Raw genomic sequence first — 17394 nt, forward strand, 5'->3', positions numbered from 1 at the left:
GTCAAATATTCACTCAGGATGAAAAGAAATGTGCTCCTGGACATTAGTGGATAATGTGCAAATAATTTCATCTATCTGTCTTTTAATTAGACACCTATAAATAAGCTGGCTGTTGCAAGGTGCTCTGTAATCAGGTTACCTAAACACTAGTCCTTTCCTGAATCATCATTTGCAATTATGTGCGATAGTTACAGATTGTTAATTGCTACTGTTTCTTCTATTACTCTTATTATTATTGTTATTATTATGATGATGATGATCATCATCATCATTATCATCATCATCATCATTTAAGGATCAGGCAATATGCCCCATTGCAATTTTGCATGCATGTCTGGGAAAAAAAAAGTAGATGACATAAATCGCATGCATAATCTCAGGAGACAATCATTTTAAATCTTAATTGGCTGCCTTTTAAATATCATTTAAGGTCTCGTTTTCTCTGCCTCTCTCTCTCTAGTTAAGAAGGTGTTGTGTCAAAGTCTATTACCTTGCTGGACGTCTCGCCTCTAAGTTTTTTTAAAAAAATAGAACCATCAGCAGAGGTTTGAGAGGTCGATAAAGCTTTTAGATTTGGAGATGTTTTCAGGGAGCCCATTTCCTGCGGCTAAGAGTTGTTAATGGAGCTTAAGGAATTATCTTATGACTCGGGCTGGGAGAGCCGTATATTTCTTTGCTCCTGTTCCCTTGTCGAGGCTGAATATGCTCCTGTCAAACTCGCTTAATGAAAAGTAACGCGTCGCTGATTACAGTTTTATTTGGGCTCTATGTAAAAAGCACTGTTAATTTAGCATCCCCTCCTTTGTGTGTTTGAATTTGCCATGGCTGAATGATTTAGAGTCTCTCAGTTTCAAGACGTTTCTCTATGATTTTTTTCCCCTCCTCCTTCTTTCTCAGTCTGCCTTTATATTTCTGCTTTGTACAGACATATGAGCTGCACGGCTTTCCCTTTCAGCCTTGCAGATTCCTCTAAAGCAGCAGAACCTGAACTTGTGCTATTGAATCAAATGGCAAAATTAATTTCTCACACTCTTTTGTTCATATTAAAAAAAAAATCAAACCAACCAAACAACAGGAACCCCAACCCTTTTGAAAGACCTCTGCATTTCATGGCTCATCTAAGTCATAAGGTTTGTGTATTAAAGAGGGAAACTCTTTTCCCTCCCCCTTAACTGACACGGTCTCCTCTCAGGATGGGCAACGTTTTGGTGTGAGCACACACAGATTTTCCAGACCCGAGATACAGCCTGTTCCCTGGTCTGAAGAGCCCTGCTCTTGTTATACAGCAGCCGTAAACTTACTCAAACTTGTTTTATAACAACAATAACACGAAAATGAAGGGATAAAGTGTTGACCCGCTTTTCTTTTGGCTTCTGGTATTTCAGTGCCCCTGTGTTTTGCTCACAGTGTTATCACCCTCATTTTAAGTCCGGAGGAGGCAAGGAGCGGGGGAAGAGGGAGGGTGTTGCCTCCCAAACAACGGGATGTCCGAACTGAATCCCGGACCTAGCCAAAGCCGGCCAGCAATGACTTGTAAAATGACTTTTATGGCTTGCGGGGTCACCCGCAGAGAGCCATCCCAGGGAGGCCAGCGGGGGCCGGCGCTCCTCAAAGTCAGGGAGCTTTTCAGGCTGAGAGAGATTTTTGGCTGCCCGGTGGACGAGACCTCTCCTTGCACGCAGACACACAGAGTGCACACACACTCGGCTGTCCCTGTGCTAGGAGAAAAAATGGAGCTCCCTTCCACTCCACAGAGCCTCTGTCGCATGGAAACCGAAGCCCACCGGGAGTACCCGTGTCCCCTCCAGTCCCTGCACATCCAGCAAGGCTGACACACACAAACCTCCCCTCTTTAACATCACCCTCGCAGCAGTCTGAGGGGTTTGTGCCCCATCCCGCTTGACTCTACCAATGGTTTGAGGGCAGCCCGAACCCTCGCCTTCCTCCCCTTCCCTCTCCCTCGCCTCCTTCATCCCCGTCTCTTTAGTTTGGCTGAAAATAATTTGCTTTGTCTAAAGGGTTTCAGAGGCAAAGCTCGCCGGCCGCCCCGGCTGCATTAAAATTCCTGCCGGCCCAGCCTTTAGCTCAGATCGCGGCTCCCCCGAGACTCCACTTTCGCTATTACTGTCAAGTACCCTTGACTCTTTATTTTTGCCCTTTTATCTATTACAACTAATTCGAGTTCTTTTGCCCTTTTCAGTTTAAGACGTGGGCTTTCTGTAAAGCCTCCCCCTGCCACCGAGCTCTCCGGGTGCAGAGCCTTTAGAAATTGAGGGGTTTACTGTCAAAATGAAAATTTCACTTCAAATTATCTCGGCTGATGCACGTTTTCCAGGCCGGGGGCTCCTGTCTGAGCCTTTTGACAGCCAGATCAGCAGAGGGGTTCAGTGATCTCGATAATATCATCCAAGAGAGCGAAAGTCAATACAATGACAGGGAATATGACTGGATACAATCCAATTACGGCTGCTCGCAGAGAGGGGAAGGGCTTGATCTGATCTCCGCACCTGGATTCCTTTATTCAGTCCTTGCACTAACAGGTCTCGCTAGAAACTTCGCAGGCTGGAGTATGTTATATTTTGGCTGAGTGTTTTCTCGGTTGCGTTTATAGTTTCCTTTGTATATTTCCCCCCTTTATCGTATAATTATTTATTTATTGTGAAGAGGGCTGGACCGACGGGGAGCCGCTGGGGTGGGATGGGCGAGAATGCTGGGAGGCAGGGAAGGCTCTTCTGCTTGTGCCGGTGTCAGTTTGGTCCTTCGGGTGCTCTCGGTTTTTCCGCGCCGCGCCGGGCCCCGAGGCTCAGGGGTTCCAGGCCGGCCCGGTTAAGCCGGGATCTATTATTGCCTCGCAGTTTCTCATCCAGCAGTTCTCCCTGTCTCCCGGTCCGGGGATCAGTAAAGTTTGTTCCCATTCCGGGGAAGGAAATGAAATCTTTTAAGCGCCTGTTATCTAAGTGTTAAATTGGCTGCGAGTGCTCCTGAATCACACGTCGAGAGCGCTCTTCCTCCCTCTCTCTTTTTGTTGGCTGCACTCTATTTAATGTCAAATCGGTAAAGCATCTGTACTGAAGTGCTGAAATATTCATGGCGGATCAGCGATTCTCCGCACTGGCAGAGGAGCTGGAAAGCTAAAACGGTTCTTTAAAAGATCAAATTTTCCATGTGAATCAATTGCTCCGCGCACGGCGGAGGCGACGCCGCAGCAGAGCCCGGCCCTTGGGGGCCGACCCCCGCCCGGCCGCAGCTCGGGAAGGAGGGGAGGGGGAAGAGCGGGATGCTCCCGCCCCGCCGGGCCTGGCGGGCGGCCGGAGCCCCCGCGGTCGGCCCGGGAGGCGGCCGGGGCCCGTCGCTGCCCGCGGAGGCACGGCGGGATCGGAGCGCAGCCCAGCATCGCTCCGGGCAGCGCGCCTCCCGGGCTCCGTCCTCAGTCCCGCGGCAGCGCTGCGCTGAGCCTCTCTTCCCCTCCCCCGGCAGCCTGTTGACAGTCCTTGGAATTATCGGGATCGGCTCCGAGGGGGAATTTGAAACACAGAAGTTGTTGCCCAATGCAAAACGCCACCACTTGTGTTACCTCTGAAACAGACAATTTATTGGAGTGAGCATACCCTTTAACATATTTTTTTTTGTCAAGATAAATTTGTGCAGTAGGTGTAAACTTAGTAGAAGTGCTGTTTGTGAATTATATGCTAACAAGGAAATCAGGAGGAAAAATTCTCGAAAAGTCTTTACAACTAATGTCGGCATGCCTTAAATTAAATCTGAATTAAAATTTCCCGTTTGTAAACTTTCGGATGTAAACTTTTTAAGTAGGTCTACACTATAGTACGTGCTTTTTGGACATGGAATTAAATAACTTTCACGACATTGATCCCTTAAAGTCGCAGCCAGGAGAAAATGTTCAGAACAGCAATGAGCAAAGTCTTTCCGTTGAACTGAGCAAACTGAACTTTAAATCCTCGTTTATGTTGTTTGTTTAAAAAAAAAAAGAAGAAGAAAAAGTTTTATATTTAAATTTAAACTCTTGCAAGTCTCTTTTCAGTGTAGCTGACTCTTCAAGCGTTAGAAAGTCCTTTGCCCCTCGGCGGGCCTGTTAGGAACAAAACATTTTGCTTCCTGATTTGGGGAACGCCAGAAACTCTTTGTTTGAGTCATGGTGGGCCAGGTTTGAGAGCTGCCCCTTGAGCACATTGGCGCCGTTCCCCACCGCGCGTCCCAAGGCGCCCGTTTCCAGAATGGCTCCTTTGGTGGTAGCCCAGGAAACTGTCGTGTTGCTCAGGGCTTGGTTTAAAGTACTGTGCCTGAACAGGGGGTCGTGAAACACCCCGTCCACCCAGTTCCTGAGGTTGGTGACCGGCGAGTCCTGGTGCCTGTCCATGACGCTGACCGGGGCGGGAGCGGCGGCGGCGGCCGAGCCCCCCGGCCGTTTCAGCATGCAGGAGGGGTACTCGGCCTGGTTGAGGGAGGTGGCAGTGTGCGCCAGGGACCAAATCCGGGGCTTCGCCTCCAGCAGCTGCTGCCCCTGCTGGAAGCACATCTTGGACTCGCAGCCGCGCTGCCGAGCGCCCAGGGGGTCGGGGCCGCACTCCTCGGCCGCCGTCTTCAGGCAGCTCCGCGCCCGCTCTGCCGCCGCCTCCTCCTCTTCCTCCTCCTCCCCGGCGGCAGCCGGCGGCGGCATCTTGGCGGGGAGCTCGGCGGCCCGCGGCGGGTGGCTGCCGCCCGGGAGCGGGAGCGGGTGCGGGTGCGGGAGCGGGTGCGGGAAGGGCCGCCTCAGCTCGCACTCCGAGCTCTCCGACTCGGCGGCGTCCAAGTCCTCCAGGTCGCTGAGCTCCAGTTCCTTCTCCTCCTTGCCCGTGGGTTCTGCGGGGCGGGGGCGGGGGAAGGGACAGCAAAAACAAGACACACGGTCACTGTCGGCGCCGCACTGCCCCGCGGCCGCCCCCACCAGCGAGGCCCGCGGCCGCCCCCACCAGCGAGGCCCGCCCCGGGGGCGAGCTGCCGGCCGAGCCCCCGCGGCCGCACCGCCATCTGGGTCGCCCGAAACTGCCCGCCCGGACGGGCCCTCCGCCCTCGGCCGCCAGCTCGTCAGGCGCGACTTTTAATTGCGATGCCGCGAGGAGCGAGGGGCGGCTGGAGCCGGGAGCAGCTGCCGAGCGCGGGCTGGGCACGGCGGGGCGGAGGAGAAGCGCCCGGGGCTGCCCCCGCCCGGGGAGGGGGTCCCGCCGAGCGGCCCCCGCCCCCGGGGCAGCGACGGGAGGGAGGGAGCGAGCATCCCCGGGGCGGCTTACCAGCGAGTAGAAGGCGGGAGCCTCGGTGCCGTAGGTCACGTAGTTCCCATAGCCCTGGGGCCCGGCGTAGGGCCCGCCGTAGACGCCCAGGGCGGCGGCGGAGTTGAGCTCGTGGCGGGCGGTGGCGAGCAGGCGGCTCTCGTACACCGGGCAGTACACGGGCGTCTGGGCGGAGGCGGCCGCCCCCGTCTCGGCCAGCGTCCGGCTGCTGGACTCGCAGCAGGTCGTCAGGGAGTTGGTGCTCATCAGGAACTGGAGGGAAAGAGAGCGGCGCTGAGGGCGGGGTGGGGGGAACTTCCCTAAGTGTAACCAAGTTTGGGTTCGGTTGCTTTTAGATGGTGTGGGTTTTTGCTTGGGCTTGGTTTTTTTTTCTTTTTTTTTTCTTTCTTTTTTTTTTTTTTTCCAAATCCGGTTAGTATCTTTGGGGTGTCGCCCGCCCTTCTCCCTCCCCCGCCGCATTTTACTTTAATCGTGATAGAAAAGCTCTGGAGAAGCGCAGAGGTGCAAGTGTTTTGCAGAGGTGCAATTTTTTAGAACGACTCCACAACAACAACAACCAAACGCCCCGTGACTGTGGATGTTTAATCCTCTATAATACATTCCTCAGGCCCTCTGCATTTAAAAGCTAACTTTTCCTGGGGTGTTTCCACAAGACTGGGGTTTACACCGTTTTCTCCTCTTGCAGCACAATGATTCCCATCTGCGTTTTTAAACCCTTTTTTTCGAAGTCATTCATGCATATTTATTTTGACTGCAGATTTGTTGCAGCCACGCACGCATCTGTTATTAACCTGCTGGTTTTGAATATCCCATTCTGTTTCTACGGGCCGGACCTCTGTACATCCATGTTTAATTGATAATCGTGAATTTAATCGTGAAAGAGAAAAAAAAAAGGGGGGGGTGCGGGTGGGGGTTGGGTTTCTCCAGCTCCCCTCTCACCTCTCTCGTCTCTGTAATCATCTCCCACGAGTCTGTATCACCCCCAAACACCCTAAATCCCGCGTGTTTCATCCCATTTTAAAACTGGTGCCCAACACAGAACTTGGGCATCTTGTAAAGCTGTGGAGCGAGCATCTGCTTTGCCGCTACCGCATGCGGGAGAGGATCGCTGCCGCCCTCATCCCGGACGGAAGGCATCGATAAGGACTGAAATTCAATCAATTAACGTTGGTAGGCAAAAAGTCTTACCTGGGGTGCAGAGGAGTAAGGGTAGCCAAACTGAGGATAGGACATGGTACAGAGGCTCCCAGTTATCTAGAAACAAGGCGAGGCGTCTGATCTGCACGCTATTGCAGCCTGGCTCTGCTCTGTTGTACCAATTGATTGGTAACCACAGGTCCCTAGATGCTTATAGGACGAAGCAGAAAACCACATTTAATTTATTTACATGAAAACTCAAACTTTTTTTTTTTTTTCTTTTAAATATGTACGGCGATTTTAGTACCTTCCCCGCTACGGCTACGACACAGAAATAATTGTTACATGTAGGCTTCCAGGCTGGCAGACGTGACGGCAAAAAGTAAATACTTTGCACCCACGGAAAAACAAAAGGTGGGAAGAAGAAAAGTGACACAAATGCATCAGCTCACAAGCACGTTGTTTTAAAAGAGACGAGCCTCTGACGTCAAGCAAAACCTACTCAAATTAACCTGCCTGTAAGTTTAACACTCATTTTCGGGAATCTTTCCCCTGGCATGGAAAATAGACTCTCCAGCATCGCCTTCAGCCTGCCTAACAGGGGAGAAAAGTTTGGGAAGCTCTTCGGTAGTGGCAACGCCTGCTTGCAACACATCTATTTCTGCGGGCAAGGGAAGGAAATGAATGTTTTTAATCTGAAGGATCAATGTTGTATCAGCTATTTTCCCCACCCTCCTTAGTCACTGAAAGGCTAGTAAGCACTTTTAATTAGAAATTAATTAATGAGCAGCTGCTTCTTCCCACCCCACAGTAATAATTAGTCTCAATTACAAACAAGACATATGAAGGGACACACGACTGAGTCTTCATTTAAGATTTAATCAACAGTTAAAATTAGCGCTAACGCTGACAATAAAGCACATGATAAGCAATCCTCCTTTTCTTTTCGGCTTTTATTCCAGGCGTGTGATTACAGGTAGAAAACCCTACAAGCGTCTTCCGGGGCATGATGGAAAAGATGTGACTTTCCACGTTAAAAAGACTTTGATCCCATCTCTTAACTTCCAACACCCGCTTCTACCCGACCCATCCCACCGCTGCCATCAGCCTCCCTACCCTCTGGGGGTCTGGGACACGAGCAGGCAGCAATCCCCCCCTGCAGCACGCTCGGAGGGGACGGGCCGTGGGGGGAAGGTGCTGGCAGCCCCAGCACCTCTGCCCCGCCGGCCGGTGCCACCGAGGCAGGGCGAGCGGGCAGCCCCCGGCTGGACGGAGGGAGCGGAGGAGTCAGCTCCGAGGCTGAAGCGGGGCTGCTGGTGCAGTCGAACGCTGCTCCATGGTGTGCAGACTTGCTCAGAGAGATTCCTGGGTTCAGACATGTGAATAGCCCCAGGGTCACACTCTAATTAATGATGATATTCTCTTCTTCTCCCCAGCTGGAAGACTGCCTCCCAGAAACGAATCTGCCCACACTGACAGCTCGATTGAGGGTGATTGATGACTATCTGGAGACCACAGTACACATAATATAATATCTGCTGCGTAATTGCTTTAATTTACAGATGAAAATACTAGTCCTCAGATCGAGTTAGACTACAACGAGAGGCGTTTTATGGCGCTTTAGAGTGTTTGCAAATAAAAGATATCAGATACAGTACATGCAAATTATCCTGACAGCTCAGTATCTGTAGCCGGGAGAAACGTATAAAGAAAGGGAATCAAATGACATAAATAATCGGTTTGGAATTCTGTATTGATTTTTGGATGGGAAGAAAGAGCCTTTTCTTTCCTCACCTGAAATGTTAATTCCTTTTTATTTCTGAGAATATTAATAACTTTGCCATTGGGTTTCTTTTATAGAAGGGCTCCTCTATTCCTTCTCCTGCACTATACCCCCGTGCTACCAAGGTATAATAATACTTTTATCCACTCTTTACCAGCAGCTTCCTTCTGTGCGGAGTGCTGACGGACTATTGCATTGTTTGGGAAGAAAAGACACCCAGTGTTTACACAATGGTCTGCACGCAGTGTTCCGTGCTGCTCCCTCTGCCTGCTGTGCCCATTGCGCTGGGGGATGTTTGTTTAAGCTCCGGAATAAAACTCACCGGTGCTAGGGAAGAAAATAGTTGCACTTATCTCAAGAGCGGCTCGGTGTAAAGCACTATAATTAGCTGGGAGTGCTGGAGAACTGCCTGAAGAAGTCCTCCCAGTTTTCCAGGCTACAGTTTGGGAAATGTCCTGGAGTTGTGGGGTTTTTTTTGGTGTTTTTAGTTTTTATTTATTTTTTTTTCCACTGCAGATGTCAACTCCGCAGTGGCCCACAGTGCACTACAGGTTTTGATATTTAGATGAGTCTATTAAACTTTAAAATACAAGGAGAAATTCAATATTTATAGTCCTTGTCTATTTATATATCACAGTTGTCTTTCACTGCGCCATGCAAATACTCTGGTGCCCATTTTTGCGCTGAACTTTCCTGTATTAATCATGATAATTATTTGTCATTTTTCTTTGCAGCCTGCCTGCTCTATTACTTTACCCCCGGTCAGCTTTGTGTCAGTTCCAATCTGTATTCCCTAGAAAGCAGTCATTAAAAAACCCCCACCAAAACAAACAAATAAAAGAAAAAGCGACAAAAAAAACTTAATAACCTTAAACGCTGAAAGCTGACATTACGTGCTCCCCCACTGCTGATGTCTTGTTTCACTTACAGTCTACAAATAATGGCCCTTTGTTGATAAGAAACTCAACACAATTATATTTCATCTTGAATTTTTGGTGCCAGAGCACAAACATGCATTAAGCCCCGCAATGATTTAAAATAACCTTTGTGGTTCTTGCACATAAACAAGGTAACTCTGTTCAAATCCAAGCAAAGACGCTTAATGCTGTGGGCTATATCCTTAAGCATTTGGAAAATGCAAGTCTTTGCTGTGCAATAAAAATTGATCCTTGTCAAAGCCCCTTTCCTGTACAATGCAGTTAACAGCTTTTGAGAAAGAAACACACACAGCTTTCTCCAAAGTTTGAGCAAGGAAACCCATCATGATCAATAGGAAATGCTGTAGAGTTCCCTTCTGGTCAGAACCAGCCTGTACACTCAGGCAAGCAGGTATTTCCCATCCAAAGCCCATCCAGGTCTCTCTCCCAGGGTTATGAGCTTTTCCTCTGAGTACCTGGAGCCAATGCTCATACAAGTTTTATTGTAAAAACATGGAATGAGAATGAAAGAGTGTGATGCTGCAACAGGCCACAGCAGGTAAAACAGAACCTCTTCAGGACTCAGGCTTTGATGGACGTCTTCAGGGACATGATCTAGAGGCAGTTAATGCAGCTACACTTACTATCTGCATTTTCATCGCCTTCTCTTTTGGAGGGGTTATTGCCACTCCTGGAAATATTTCAGCAACGGAATTTGCTTATGGGCTAAACAGTCTTTAGCAAGCTCCTTCAGTCGAGTTTGCTTTGTTTTCATGTTACAGACTTAAAGCAACATTGACACCGCCTGATAAATGCTGTGAACATCTACGTGTTGCCCACTTGGAATCTAACATGGGACCTGGGGCAGCCTGCAACATTTTCAAGTAAGTTAGCTCCCCAAAACTTGCTTTTGGCAGTAAATATGATTGGTTTTTTCCCTGAGCCAATTTGAGGTGTAACTGCACCTCCTGCACTCTGAATCGAGGGACAGCAAGATGATACTTCCGACCTGCACAAGCCCATGCCATGGCTTGGGATTGGCAGAGCCATGATGACCAACAGAACAGTTGCATAAGAAGGCACTGCTAATTAATTTACTCAGTTTACAACTACATGTAAAATCAGTTTGTTCAAAGCTATCCAGCTGAATGCTTTCATTTTGTAAGTCTTCAATCCTCTTGGCAAACAATCTAGATTAAAGCAGAAAGGCCTCACATGCTTATTCTTTGTATTTATTAACTTTTCACACTTAAGAACTAGAGCCAGCATTCTCATTCTCTCTTTCTCTCTTACATGCACACCTACACACACACACATGCACACACACAGAGAAAACTTTTCAGCAAGAGAAGTAAGTGCTGCGACCTGGGCAGCTGCTCTATGGCTATAGATGGACCCTACAAAAAGTCCACATTTACCTGCTTGGTGCACAGCATTACAACTACGCCTTCACTAGCAAAGCAAAGATTGTATAAGACTTCATTTCTCAGTTCCTGTACCCCCAGTGCTGCAGATCTGCAGGCATTTAGACACCACCACCTTGGAGCTCTCTGGCAGCCGACAGCTTCAACTTACTTCCCTGCGAAGGTAAAACTTTCCTGCTTGCAAGGTCAAATTTTGTTTTTTAAAGTTTGCCTTAAAATCCAGAAAGTTTGACTCAGTACCTTACCTTAGTGCTCGCTGAATACCATATCCACACCCCCTTCCCAAGAAATAACACACGTATGTTAAAATACATTTACCCTCTGTCCTAGGTAAAGATTGCACAAAGCCAAATGATTCATCACGGATAGTTTCTCTTCCCTCCAGCAGTTCTGTTTCAGCTGCCTTGCTGCTAAAGCAGGCTCCGAAGGAGAAGGGGGGCGGGGGGGAGGGGGGGTAAGCCCCACCGCTCCCCTCCACCCCCGCTTCCATAGAGACACAAACACACACACACACACTCACAGGCACCACCACCAAAGGAAGAAATTTTTTACCTGCGATCACGCCAGACTTCGGCTAAAAGCTGGTAGCGATGGCTGTGCCATGGCAGGGCTTCTCTCCTCTGGTGTGCGCTGGCTGGCGTGGCAGGGAGCTGCGGGGAGCTAACGCAGACATGTCTCAGTGCGCGCTACCTGCGCGGCGCGGCACGGAGCCTCCGGTCCCCAGGCGCCGCAGCCACTTCACTAACCCCCCGCACCAGAGTGACGCTCAAGTGAATAGTTCCACTGATCACACTCTTTCCTACTGATTAACACTTTCCAACACGACCAGGCATTCCACTTCCAACTTTTCCCGTTTTAAAACAGAAGCAGCCAGCGCCGCTTGCTTCCGCGGGTTATAAACGCCGTCTGGGGCGTGGGGGACACCATAATTAATAGCAGGTTAGTAAAATTAGTGCTGCCACTCCAATTGTTGTCCTTGTTGCCAACAATAATTGCATTGATTCTGGAAGGACACGAATGTCCTCCATTTAACCTAATGATCTGCGGGTTGCACACGCTGTACGGCAGCCGTGGCGGTGATTAACTGCGCGCACCTCCAAACTATCATTTATCTCCGCGAGTCACGACTGAAAGGCGCTAAACTTACAGGCAACTCTCCCTGCCTCTCTCGCCGTCTTTGTTTCCCTCCCGCTGGAGGAGGCGGGCTGGGACGTCGGCGCAGCCCTGCGCACAGGAGACGGGCACCTGTACCTGTCCCCGCGGCCGCCTCGGCTTTATTCATAGCCCGGGGGCAGCGCTGCGGAGCCGGGCGCCGCGGAGCTGCTGGGGACTGCCTGGGCCAGCGCCCCCGGCCGCGGGGAGGGGGCAAGGGGGGCGGCGCGGAGCTCCCGGCACCGGGGACCCGCTCCCTGCAGCGCCCCCGAGGCGGGCTGCGCCGCGGCTGCCCGGGCACCGGGGGCTTCCTCCGGGCGGAGCTGGGCGGCAGCCGAGCGCGGAGCGGGGACAGGTGCCCGCGGCAGCCGAAAGCAGGTCGGGGCAGGAGCGCTTGTTCCCGCTTGTCCTCTGCGTCCTCCTGCGCCCTTCCCTGCGTCCGGCCGTCCGTCCCGCCCGGCCTCAGCCGCAGGCTGCCGCCGCCACCGCCGCTCTCTCCCGAGGAGAAGTTACACGGGCCCGAGGCAGGGCGAACCGGCGGCGAGACCCCAGCCCGAAATGCCTTTCCCGGAGCGCAGCCTCCCGCCACCCTCGGTCAGTCCCGGGCGCCCAGGGCCGCTTCGGGCTCCGGGCCGGTGTGCGGGGCAGCGCAGCGCCCGGGATCCCCGCGGGAGCCCGGGCATGACAAGTTCCACCGCGCGCTCGCTACTTTCTTTTCTTAATTGTTTGTTCAGCAGGAAAAGGGACAAATCGGGATTGACAGAAGAGGGAGGAGGGATCAATATCATTCCTGTTTAAAGGCGTGAGCCTGGGCAGACGTCTCAATAAGACAGAGGAGGAGAAAAAAAGAGTATTATATCCTACCTAATTAAGCGAAGACAAAGAGGTGTGGGGAGAAAGGTTCAGCAGAGGTGGGGTGGCAATAGGAATTTTTAATCCGGTGTCTTCCCACAGTAACCACCAAGGCTGAACAGTAACGTTAATAGGGAACATCTGTACATCGACAGATTTATTCTTGCCAGGGCTCTTTCACGCCTGTGTCATTTGCATGGCCCCGTGCTCGTAATGTTCGACACACGCTGCACCTTGTAGTGCAATGACAAGGTAAATCTGATGAATGCTGAAACTGGGAAATCCTCTTCTCTTTCCCCTTTCTCTCACCTCGTATTGCCCTTGCAGCTTTCAGTGTGGGGAAACCACACGGAGAAAGCAAACGCGAGCCTTCTCCCCATCTGCACTTGTAAACAGAAAGCCAATCACGCCACATTCCTTTGCATTTTAAAGCGGAGTAACAAACCCACGGCGACGTGGATGCCCTGCTTGCCCGCCCAGGCTCCCTCCCGCCGGCGGGACGAGGGCTCTGCCGTGCTCCCGGAGTGCAGGAGGCGTGTGTGCCGTCCCTGTCCCGGCCCTGCGGGTCTGGGCTTTTCCTCCCGGTCCCCGGGGGCCCTGTCCCTCTGCCCTACCCCGGGCTGCCTCTGAGCCCGGCCGACTTCCCCGGGACAGCGCCCTGCCCGGGCAGGGGCAGCCCGGCCGCTCCGGGCGCCCCGTCCCGCCGCCTGCTTGCCCGGCCAGCCCGCGTTTGACAGAGCGGGGTGGCACCCTCGCCGCCTGCAGGTGACACCTGCCCTTCGGCCCCAACGTGCACTGAGGGCACCGGGACCTCTCAGTGTGGCCTCCAAACCTTTCCCCGTCCCGGCGCCGGGTGCTCGGCCAGAGGCCGCCCTCGCTTTTCCCGACGGCAGAGTCAGAGCGGGGGGAACTCTGGTGGTGAGGTGCTGGGGGGCTGCTGGATTCAGCTGCATCTCTGCCCTGAAATATGATGTTCAAGGGCAGGAGACATCGTTCAAAGAGTAATCTTTTATATTAACAGCTACAACCAGTAACAGTACATTAATATGAGTCTTTTGTAATATAACAACCTCAGGTCCACGAGATCAACATTTTTAATTATTTCGGTGATGCTTAAAGGAAGTGAGCAGACTCGAGTCTGTCTTTTCCAATTTGCTCATGTCGACCTGCACATCTTGGAAATTGCCATCCATTGCCACTCTGACCTGCGTAGCAGAAAGCACAGTGGCTTTCTGTCAAAAACTGGTCTAGCCAAGCAGGAGGGCAACCAGACTAAGTGGAGCTGGAATCCCAGTAGACATGCAGGCAGGTCAACCATAGCGACATCATGGACACCGAGGGAACACTGGCCACTGATAAATCTGGAAAGATGCTTGCAACAAGAGCAAAAGCTTTTGGGCAGCACTCCCAAAAAAACCACAGGCCAGAATCCGAGGCCAGAAGGGCATTTGTAGATCTTGCTTTATGCTGTTCATAATGTTAGGTTGTCTTTCTCCTTTTTCACTTTTATTTAAATGACCAATAATGCTAAGGTTTCAGACATTTATAATGTTTAAACTATTAAAAGGTGCTCTTTTCACTGTAGAAGTGCCGTTGGTCCTGTCTATCCTGGCATTCTTTGGCATTCTTTCCCATTTCTGTAGCTAGAGCAATGCCCTCTCTGCTGTGAAAAGGCCATTATTAAATGATACCAAGTGGTCATAACCCTTAATTTTCCATGTCATTAGACAAACAGCACTGGTGATAGCACCACATATTTCCATTCAGAAAGGGAATATAATTTCATTTTCAGTGTCAATTCCTTTGGCACTATGGCTGTATTTTGAAGACCTACTTTCTAAGATACCAGATGGGAGAAAACAGCAGCTTGATCTCTTACTTTTTTGGCCTTTATTTTCCTGTAGAGGTTACTAAATCACACCTAGTCAAGGAATAATATACTAATGCATGTATCATAACTCATGTTCACTATGAAGGTCCTAGAAACACATTAGCTTAATCATGAAACCTCTGAGATAATTTACTTAACTGGAATAATTTCACAGGAAAGCCAATATAATTCAGAATGTAGTAAATACATGGATAGAAATCAGATTTTCACTCAAACTATTTTTGTCCTCATCTGGTTATACGGTGCCAAGTTATGTGGTAGCCTCAGAGCAGCAAGGTTTGTCTTAATTTGCAGGGATCCACACAGGTACATTTCTTTTCCTTTTCTCACATTAAATTCATTATGTGATGTTCAAAAGACTGATGCACACTAGAAAACCTTTAGGCATTTCTGTGTAACGGGGATGGTTTATTAAAAGGATAGGTTATTACTTTGAACAATGACTTCAGTGCGTACGTTAAAATGTGAAATGTTTATCTAGTACTGGCCTGTATTGGCCAGAATCTGTACAACTAGACTTTTATTCATAAATGCATGCCTAAGCTAATAAACCACATTTATTTTCAGATCCTGTGTGGTCATCTGAGCATCTTTTGTAGTCCACAAAGATGTAGGTTCGCAATTGTGTTTTAAAGAATTTTGTAAGCAAGTATTACCATAATTCCATTTGTGAGACCATGATGTTGAAAATATATTTGTGTTAGAAAAAACCATTTTGATGTGCTTAGAGAAATAGCTAAGGCTGTCTTATGTGCTCAATATGTGGATGGGTGGAGAGGATTATTTTTCAGTAGGAAAAGAGCATAATTTCACAGACTTTGAAGCAGAACCCAGCCTCTTGGAAGATTCTGAAAAGGCAGAAGACACCAAGGGAGTCAGTGGCACCAAGTTCTCCTTTGCTGCAGACTTTGGCCAGGTGAGCCGTGCTGCTGAGGTGGAGCTCCAGGGAAGCAACACAGCAATAAGCTCCTTCCTCCGTGTTTCACAAGCGAAGAGACGTGGGCCGGGGGTGTAACCCCACGGATCTTCCTGTGAGTGAGGAGTTCTGCAAAGCGCTGCTCGTGAGCCATCACTTCTTGCACAAAAGGGATCACAGAAGAGAGCTGTGAGTGCCTCAAAAAACAAAGATGCAATTAAGGCAGCATTTGTAGTTTTCAGTCAGGGTTATCATTCAGTGCAGGATGAACTAACATTTTTTTCCTGCTAATTATTTTCATTAGCTGTTTTAACTCTTCCTGAGAGTTCTTAATAATGGCTTCAGAGCAGAATGTGTAAAACTGAAAATTATTTATGGCAATGATTAGAACTACAGAATACTAATATGGGTAGTCAGGAATAATTCACCATAGCAGGAAAAGCACTATTTAATTGTTTAATATAGAAGTTTAATTGTGCTTGCATACAATTATCATGTAAATATCACTGTGATCACTTTAAGAGGTTATTTCTAAGTGTGCCAAAATTCTGAAGCAATCTGAAAAGAATTAATTTTTTTCTTACCTCCCTTCACAAGTCTCTCAAGTGTACTATATGTTTTAACTTAAACCAAAATATAGCCAAAGGCAGACAGGAGTTCCAACAGTGACCAGTGTAATACTCACTGCTTTTAATTACTGTAACAATAAATCACACAGGAATGTCCTCCAGGTACTAAATGATTTTCTAAAAACATTTGAGAATATTTTTGAAATTCAATTAATTGAAGGCACCAGATAAAAGGTACACATTCTTAATGGCTATAAAATAACCCTAAGGGATGTAACTGAGCTCCAAGCTTAACTTCAAAGTGTGACAGAAATACTTACTGTATTACTTTAAAAGTATTCAGATCAATGAATCAGTTAAAATTACTTATACATTTACCAACCTTTTCATTTTCTTTCTGAATATGATAGAAAGAATTGCTCTCATTTCCCAGGACACAAAAAGCAGTTGAGACCTGTAAAAGAAATTGTAATTAAAGCCAGCCTTCAGTCAAAATTGGTATTATGAATTTTTGGTTGACACAAGATAAAGGGGCCAGGGAAACATAAAAGTGGCTTGATAAAGCATACATTTAGACATTTTATACTGAAAATTAACTGGTTTGTGGAGATATTTCAGGGTCTAGGATTAAATCTGTCCTTGTTAGACCAGTAAGCAGTTTTCTATTGAATTCAATAGAGGCAGTGACACCCTGCAATCTGTATTGTGCACAGCTGTGTGCATCTGACTGGCTCTCCAATTATGGGCCAAATCAGTTCTTTTTTTTCCCTTTTTGTTCCTGCTCCTAGGATTACTCACAGCACCCTGAACACCCACATGGCTTTGCAAGGTGCTGAAGGTCTCAAGCAGTCATGGCATGCCTTCAGCTTTTGCAAGCAGCACTCTGACGTAGGATGCCAGCTAATGCTCAGTAGGATCTAACTCCATGAGTAAATACCTTGACATTTGGCCTTGAGTTCATGAGCATCTGAGGCTGTTGTAAAAGAAAAGTGTTTAAACAATCACCATTTTCTGATTTGCAAGGTGATTTTATAATGCAGTGTGACTCAACAGCAGGAAAGTGTTAAGAAATATGTAGAGGCTGAACTGTTGCTACCAGCCAATTTTTTTTGGCAGAAGTGCTCTGTTCTGCAGGAAGGCTCTTCCTTCTGCTCTGTAACTCCACCGTGCACCCAGCTTTGAAAACAGACCACAGACCCATGGTCATCTTACCATGGAGATAAGGGTTAACTTCTGACTTTTGCAAAATGATTGCTTGTTATAAACATGTGTCACAGCTAAACTGCACATGGATTATTAATTAGAGCAGAAAGTTTAGAAATAAGTTTAGGAACCAGAACTACGCACACATGCACATTCATGCACATCTATGTCTGTACATTTATATTTACACAGAAGGAAATCATGTAGAGAAGTGTCTGTACTGCTTGGAAGAGCTATATTCTATGAGAAGATTGAAAACACT

General features: G+C 48.8%; 1 protein-coding gene across 1 annotated transcript; it reads right to left on the reverse strand.

Moving 5' to 3' along the window:
- Nucleotides 1–3570: 3570 nt before the first annotated feature.
- IRX4 (iroquois homeobox 4) lies at nt 3571–11732 on the reverse strand. Its single transcript, XM_039711183.1, is given in 4 exon segments — nt 3571–5029; nt 5031–5540; nt 6477–11209; nt 11697–11732. Coding segments are annotated over 3 exon segments (1491 nt in total). The 5' UTR covers nt 6522–11209; nt 11697–11732; the 3' UTR covers nt 3571–4093.
- Between the last annotated feature and the right edge of the window lie 5662 nt (nt 11733–17394).

This window comes from Passer montanus, unplaced genomic scaffold (assembly GCF_014805655.1).
Source record: "Passer montanus isolate IOZ18808 unplaced genomic scaffold, ASM1480565v1 scaffold24, whole genome shotgun sequence".
NCBI lineage: Eukaryota > Metazoa > Chordata > Aves > Passeriformes > Passeridae > Passer > Passer montanus.